General features: G+C 41.3%; 1 protein-coding gene across 1 annotated transcript; it reads left to right on the top strand.

The window, feature by feature from the left end:
• The first annotated feature begins 3,801 nt into the window (after window positions 1-3,801).
• Window positions 3,802-7,950, top strand: twist2. The gene is made up of 2 exons (XM_007574453.2): window positions 3,802-4,542; window positions 7,254-7,950. The coding sequence occupies exon 1, from the start codon at window positions 4,007-4,009 to the stop codon at window positions 4,511-4,513; it is 507 nt and encodes a 168-aa protein (XP_007574515.1). The 5' UTR covers window positions 3,802-4,006; the 3' UTR covers window positions 4,514-4,542; window positions 7,254-7,950.
• The last annotated feature ends 423 nt before the right edge of the window (window positions 7,951-8,373 follow it).

Raw genomic sequence — 8,373 nt, 5'->3', positions numbered from 1 at the left:
AGACATTCCCACCAGAGTTGTGAATCTCAGCCCCATTAAATCAAACCCAGGTTGACTCTTTTTACTAATCATGTGATTTATGAATGGTTTTATTTAGAGCTCTTGGATTAAATGGGAATAAATACAAATGCACTTGACTCTTTTCAGATTTAGTTTTTCATTCGAACCATGTGTGTTTTGTTTTACTTTACAGCTACGGATTATTTTGTGTTGGTCTACCACATCAAATCAAATCCCAATAAAATATTTTGAAGCTCAACATAATTGTGACAAAATGTGAAAAAGCTTAAATATGAATCACTGGGAGACTAACATAAGACATATTGATGTAGGCGATGAGAAAGTGATGGTGAACTCTGTGCTTGAGTTTGTGGCAGATACAAGCAGACGTGTGCTTTGGTTCTCCTCGTTAAAATTATCCGGGGTGAGCCGCGCTCTGGCGGAGGTGGTGGAAGTCAAAGGTGACTGGTCCTGGCATCCTCACGGACAGTAAAGCTCCTCCAACAAATCACACGTTAGTGTCAGATCAAAGCGTCTTATAAATCATCGCAGCTCCACACGTTTGGCCGGGTTTTACTCGTTCTGGTCCTGTTCCCTCGTTCCGTGCCAAACCTGTTTCTTGTCTCTCATCACCTCTCCGTCTCACTAGTCATCTCCCTGTCTTGTCTTCGGGAGGCCGATGGCGGTGCGTGTAGCCAGGATGTGGTTCTGTGACAACGCAGAGGATGTAGAATCACAGAGGCTGTGCCCTCGACCCATGTGGAGCCCATTTCGGAGGTGTCAGACAAGACAGAAGTACGTCACCCTGCTCCGCTGAGTTACAGCCAAGGCTCATCTTTGATCTGCGAAGAAAGGCCATCCCTCTCTTTCTTCTGTCTCACCTCATTCTTCTGTAAATATTCTTCTTTTTATCTCCCACCATTCCTCTCAGAGGGGGGGGGGGTTCGCAGACTGAGATTCACTCCAAACTCCAAAGAACTTCATGTGAGATAAACATGAATCACCTCCCAGCATCCACAGGGGACTGAAGAAGATCTGCTGTCACAAATAAACAGCTCACAGACTTTGCTGAGGTTATCATGAAGACAAAGCCTGGGTCTCTATTTAATAAAATCTATTATTATGAATAGATCAGAAACACTCAAAGAATCATTTATATACAAGAATATCATGAACAGGAAAGTGCTGAACTATCAGTGTTGATGTCCATGAAGCAAGACTGTAAGACATTTGATCCACATTTAGATGAGTCAAACTAACTTCTACTCTGAAAGTCAAAGAAATCTCCCATGTTTTAGATTTCGAATTTAAATGTGCGAGTTTGTGAAAGACAAAATTACAGAAGTAAGTTAACTTTATTAATTTTTATCTTATCTCCAAGAGTTGAGTAAAAAAGGGTTTTTAAGTTAGCACTTATAAAAACTGACAGAAGACAAAGAGTGGAACTATTTCCCAGGTTTTTAAAATCTGATGCTAAATTCTTGTTCACATCCAATGAAAACGGAAGCTGCACTTACACTCAGCATCTTGTTCAGAGGTTTTCCTTCCAGTGGTTCTTGGTGCAGTGCCACAGCTGGTGAGGAGGGGAACAGGTTTTTAAAGGGATATTTTTTGTTGGACACAGTGCAGTGTGAAAGTGAACCACAACAGTTGAAAATGTAACAAATGTTGCAATTTTGCTGCAGCCGAACCGAGTCTATCAGACTATCAGGTGTGAAAACACACTTGGTGTATGTAAGTTCCTGACTTTAAAGGAAGTAATAAAAATTCTCCCAAAACCAAGTCTGTCTCTCTCTTTACTCTGGCTTTTAGCAAACAGATAATGCTAATAATCCCCACTGTCCATAATGAAAAGCTGGCTGCTAGATATAGTGAAAATATGACTGACCCACCCCCTTGTCATCGGTGTGTGTGTTTGTCAGCTTACCTCACAGATGCTGCACAGGATCACTTTGCTTTCCACAAAGTCAGGACCTTCTCCCCCGAGCGCAGAGGCCTCCTGCAGCTGAGCGGTGGAGCTGAAGATCAGAGGTCACAATCAGGGAAAGTGTGTCTGGATGTGTGTGTGTGATTCCGAGAGTTCACATTCCTTCTTTCATGCTGCAAGTGTGCATAAACTTGAGCATTACTTTCCTCCTGGCACATGTGAAGCATTACAGTCTCCACCACCAGGCTGTATCCTGCAGATCTCCGCAGTCTGGATCACGACTCCGGCGCTGCGTGAAAAACACTGTGACAGTAAGTGGAACCTGAAACGCAAAGCAGACCAGGCTTTTCCAGCATAAACAAGCGGGCGTTTCATGGGTTCAAACTGTGCTGCACAACAAGCAGGAGGTGATGGGTTCCACCTCATTTGCAGAGGCCGAGCAGTTTCTCCTGGATGGGTAAAACAAACAACGCTGATCATGAAATCTGATCTTTTTCACGTATTTTTTCCTGGAGTGTCAGTTTTGTTAAATGACTTCCTAACACAAGACAGTTCAGCACAATTCTGACTAATAATTAATTTATTTGCAGGTAATAATCTGTCTTTAAGGAGAAACCAATGAAGTTCAACTCATGCATTACTTTTTCTTAGAAACATTTGTTGATTAGATGAACCTCTGTTTATGGCTGTGAAGGTAGGAAAGAGGGAAAACAAGCTTACAACATAAAATTAACTTCTTTTTAGGTTCAGGCAACCAGCTGTTTCCTTGTAGCTGTGCCGTAACTCACCAAGATCAGAAATCATCTCACTTGAATATCATGTTCTCTTGTTTTTCCGGTTTTGAAGAGTTTCTTAAAGAAACAGGCCTCCATCGGAAAACGAGACGTTTTCAATGAGTTATTAAAAGGTCTTTGCTCAACATTTAAGAAAATAACAAAATGCTTTAGCTGAATGTTGAACAGGAATGGTTAGTGATTTTTTTTTGTTCAAAGCAATTTATTCTTATTGTTTTTTCAACGAATGAATTCAAATCAAACGTTTCCGTGGGACCACGCTCCCGCAGAAGGAGATATATTTATTAAGTCTTTTCACCTTCACGCCACTGAGCAAGTTGGGTTCAAATCAAAACAGGTGCAGTCAGCTGATGTGATAAAACCTGGAGAACATGTGCTGAGATTCTTCAGATGTTCTAATGGAAGCCACCTGCGCGCTGCGTTTTTCCTGCGTGGATAAACGACGCAGGACGCGGGTGAAGGGAGAGTCTGGAAGCGTGGCGCGCACACCGAAGAGAGCGGGCTGCTTGGTGAAAAAAACATCCTCCAACCTGTTTCCCTTTATCGCTTTAGGATCTGTAAAAACCCGCACACGTGATTTGAGTTGGATTTTAAGCTGGCTGCTTTTCCCCAGAACCGGCGCGTAAATCGCTCTCCAAGGTGCGCAGCGTCCGGCTAAAACACATCGATACCGGCCTGGTATTCATGGAGGATTTTTGAATAAAATCTTAAGAAGAAACTAGATGTAATAAAATAAAATTAATGATTCATATTTGTTATGTTTTTCAATAAACATCAATTTAGATAGCCGAATAATTTAATTTGTCGCTTTTTAATCCATTTTGGTTGATTGTGGGATTTAAAAAGAAAATGAAAAAAGTACATAAGTTCTGTTTTATTGCTGAGGACAAATGAAATAAGAGCAGGAGGGTCTTTAGCTTGTGACAGTGAATAATCTCCAGATACATAAAACCACCGCAGCCTCCTGCTCATCGGAGAGAGGCGCACCCAGGACTCACCCTCCGCCTCCGCCCACCAAACCCCTCCCCTTCCACCCTCAAAACTATTTAGCATCTGAAGTTGGGACAAAGTTTCCAAAAAACATTTTTTTTTTTAGCACGAAAAAAATACTTTCTGCGAGAGTAGACGCGGGCCAGCCGCCAGAGTGAGCTCCGGCGTGTTAGAAGGAGAGCATCTCTAAAAGTTCTTCTCCTCCTTTCTAAGGATTTACATTTATCCTGTAACCACGGCTTCGAAGGTGGACACCGTTTTTTCCTCCCTGTCTCTACATTTCTTCAAGAAAGAAATGGAAGAGGGCTCCAGCTCCCCGGTCTCCCCTGTGGATAGTCTGGTGACGAGCGAGGAGGAGCCGGAGCGGCAGCAGAAGCGCTTCTCCAGGAAGAGGAGGCACAGCAAGAAGTCCGGAGAGGACAGCAGCGGCAGCGGGAGCAGCCCCGGTCCCGGGCCGGTGAAGCGGGGCAAGAAGCCCAGCCCGAGCAGCAGCCAGTCGTACGAGGAGCTGCAGAACCAGCGGGTCCTGGCGAACGTCCGGGAGCGCCAGCGGACTCAGTCTCTGAACGAGGCCTTCGCGTCTCTGCGCAAAATCATCCCTACGCTGCCGTCGGACAAACTGAGCAAGATCCAGACTCTGAAGCTGGCCTCCAGGTACATAGACTTCCTGTGCCAGGTGCTGCAGAGCGACGAGATGGACAGCAAGATGTCCAGCTGCAGCTACGTAGCGCACGAGAGACTCAGTTACGCGTTCTCGGTGTGGAGGATGGAGGGCGCCTGGTCCATGTCAGCATCCCACTAGCAGTCAGAGACAAACACAATGCCAAAGCGGTGGGTACACTGAGACCTGCGAGCGTTCAGCTTATGGTTCCAAATGTAACCGTTTCTATCATCTTCATCCACATTTTTCACTAAAATATGCTCAGCCGCACGCATCCAGCTGACAGTAGATATTAAAGGAAAATTATGGAGTGAATTAAAAAAAAAAACAACTTTAGGATTTGTTCCCATGAATCTCTGAGCTGCGAGAGTTTCTGATTAGGGTTTTGTAGATCCGGCCCGAGGCAGAATCGAGCTAAGCAGCAACTTAGGGCCTCTAAACTTCCTGGGTCCCCAGCAGGCCTTCTCACACTCAAAAACGCACACTTCTTTAAATTCACTCAGAGTTTAAAAAGCAGCTTATTGTTATGAATTTAAAAACAGTTTGATAGGTAGCTTACCGGCCATAATTTGATTTTGTGCACAGAGAAGCATGTAGCAGGTTGGAACTTCAGGTCACTTAAAAAGAAAATCTGCATTAAATTCATTAGGATTTTCAGAAAGCTTAGAATAGCAAAAGAAAAATATTTCTTTAGTTAGTTCTAGTGGGGTTTTTTTATTGTATTTTATTTTTAATTACTTTTAATTAATTTATATTACCAGAAATTAAGAGGTTTGGAAAACATGAAAGTGTTTTAAAATGACTGTTTCAATCAAAATGTATGACTATGGGGAACAGGAAGTAAATTACTAAATACAAGAATGATGAATTTATAATACGAAATTAAAATTCTGCATACAGTAATAAATAAATGTATTAATAAAAAAATGACTGAAGCAAACAAACAAACAGTAAGGAAAAATAATGAACAATTAATCATGTTCAGTGTGTTGATTTCATCACATACAAAAGTAATGAATATATAGATATTCAAAGTTAATATTCATCCTGTCAGTGCATGTTAAATAGTCAAAAAGGGGGGTTAATAAGCAGAATAACATAAAACGTCACATAGTGTCTGCAGACGGATTCGGATTGAATTATCTTCATTCAAACTTAACATCTCTGTCTATAAACAAAAATACAGAGAAAAGGCTCATGTTCAGTGTTCATCGGTGGGAAATACATGGAGCATGTTAGAAAAAACAGCAGTGATGTTCTTTCTGTATGTTTTTTTATTTATTTTGAGAAAAAAATATGTTTTTAACAAACTCCTAAGATTTCAATAATAATAATAATAATAATAATAATAATAATAATAATAATAATAATAATAATAATAATAATAATTTACTGTACTGGCTAAACTTGGCCTCAACCAGCAGGCCCAAATTAGTAAGATAAATAACTTTAGTGAACAATGTGACTGTTTAACATTACTTAACTAACCATGAGATATATTGCTTTCAATGTGAAACAATATGAAATCAGCGGTTCTGTGGTGCTTGGTGGGTGAAGGACTCCCCCCCAAATCAAATTGTGCTCCAGGCCCCACACAGCCTTTGACCGGCACTGGCATCTTGTAACGGGTCTGCATCTGAATGCTGCAGCTTCAGAACCATCACTGAGCATCCAGCTGGACGCTCGGGTCAGATGTCTAGATAGTGAAGGTGCTATGCGTCCTGTTTCCAACAGAAGATCGCGTTAAACCTGAGACTTGTACTTCTCTTCTTGACATGGGTGATAAAGGGGAGGGAGGGGACTGGAAATGCAGGAGTGCGCCGAGAAAGGAGCGCAGCAGCTGTGGTGCCATCACGGCTAATTTATATCCGCAATAGAGGCTTTTCCTGCGCGCAGACCGCAGGAATGGGCAGCTCGGCTGGACATGAAAAGTTCAAGCCGGTGCAAGATAATAAAAGCAGAGGAACGCATTAACGAGCAGCCAGCCTGCGGTTACACAGGACTTTTTTAAATGTAGATTTGCAGCCTTGTTGCTTTATGTTCTGGTTGTTCCCTTTTAACCAAACTTAAACTTATCTGTTCGTTGCTGCGGTGACTTTTTAGGAAATGTTTTAATTGTCACACAAATAGACGTTCATTATGGTTTTTAAGGTTGGTCGTTATATTCAGGCAAAAATAGCTGAAAATATTTTAACCCATGTCAAGACAAAAAATGGGGTCTAAATAAAAACACTTTACAGACACATGCAGACATCAACTATGAATGTAGTTAGACCTTCCATTTTACATTTCCTTTTAGACCGAAGGGGAAATAATCTAAAGGCCTTTTTACAACTTCTGCTCGTGTTAAGGTTGAAAAAGTGTCGCATGAGATGCGCATTAGGCTAAAATCACATGTGATGATCACATCTGATCCGATCCACATGGAGATAAAATATGTTTTACAGGCGGATTTTATTTGAAACCTGAAATTGGGCTAACCTTTCAAGTCCAATAATAATATATATTTTAAGTGAAACATAAAACATTATTTTTCGTTAGTTTAATTGGTTGGGTTCAAACACAGAAAATCAAACCAGTCAGGTTGTTCTGCTCAGAAGAAAGGCCTCTGAGCGCATTTGCATATCATTTGAGTGAGACCATTAAAACCCCGCAGGAAGTGCTTTCTATTGTTTTAGGATTGTGCCTCAGGTGCCTTCTAATAAATATGCAGCTGGACCAGTCACATAAAAAAACAGCCCATATGGTTTTACTCAGTTCAGGGGTTCATAATTGATTCATTAAGGACTTCCCGCTTTCTCTCAGAATTCAGATTGTGTGTATTTCAGTGATTTGTGCGCCTTAATGAGAATTTCTCTGTTCTTTTTTTCTTCTATTTCAGACTGTTTGCTTCCGAATGATGTAAAAGAGATTATTGAAGAACTGATTGACCTCAGAGGCCAAGGATGGAGCAGAGGCGTGATGTGGCCCACGAAGTGTGTGCGTCCCTGCGTGAGTGTGTGTGGACGCAGATTCATCACACCGCGGAGGATAGAACTGTGCAAAGTGCGCAGCGGGCCAACACAGATCCGCCAGCTGTGCGCATTTACGGCCTGAACTCTCACTAAAGCCTTAAAACAAACATGGAGATTTATTTTGTTTTTCAAAGACTTTAAGCCAGATTATGAATTTATATATAGATATATGAAAGCATATTGTACATATTTGTGTAACTATATCCTGTAAAGGGACCAATGCAATTCGGAGTCTTCTCGCTGCATGGGGTTTATTCCAACGACTTCCTTCTAAGTTCCGTCCAGTTTCCACTGTTGTTTTTGCTTATTTATTAAACGGGTATTTTTTCTAAACAACAACAACAACAAAAAAATGTACTTCTGTGTTTTTTTCACATATACTTAAAAACTCATTAAAATGTTCGGTTTAATAAGTTTGAATAACAAAGTAGAACTGGCTCTCGTTGAAGGGATTTTTCCCTCTGTGTGTTGGGTGTGAGAAGTTGCCCTTTCCCCTCCCCTCTGCGCTTGTTATGGAAAGAAAACCCCGCTTAAAAAAAAAAAAGAAAAGAAAAACAGAGCCCATAAAGATCCAGCTTCATTAAGAGCGCAGGAAATAAAGTTCAGCCACATAAAGTGTTTGTGCGCTTTTAAAACCAGGCAATCAGTGTTTAAACTGCGACTCCTTCGACCGCAGATAAGGACAATAACTCCGCCTAAGGTTTTTAAAAAAGAAAAATAAATAAAAGACCTCAAAATTACGACTGAATAAATTCTTTTGAGTTCAGCTGTTTACATCCAGCTTTCCCAGACGTGGTTCTAGATGCAATCTGAGCGTAAAACAGGAGCTCATTGTGAACGACGGGCTGCTGCTTTCAGGGACTGTCGGAGCTAAGCGACGCTCTGGGACTGAAGCAAAAATAAAACTCCCATCTCTCACACACACACTGAAGCTGTAGTATGAGGTCATTTGGGAATTAAATACATTAATAATGCTGCTTTGAAATC

The sequence above is a fragment of the Poecilia formosa genome, unplaced genomic scaffold, assembly GCF_000485575.1.
Source record: "Poecilia formosa unplaced genomic scaffold, Poecilia_formosa-5.1.2 Scaffold353, whole genome shotgun sequence".
Classification (NCBI taxonomy): domain Eukaryota; kingdom Metazoa; phylum Chordata; class Actinopteri; order Cyprinodontiformes; family Poeciliidae; genus Poecilia; species Poecilia formosa.
The sequence above is the reverse complement of the archived record's forward strand: the minus strand, read 5'-3'. Positions and strand labels throughout refer to the sequence as shown.

Excerpts from the sequence above, each read along its gene's own strand:
- twist2 (XM_007574453.2), top strand. The coding sequence starts at position 4,007 with ATGGAAGAGGGCTCCAGCTCCCCGGTCTCCCCTGTGGATAGTCTGGTG.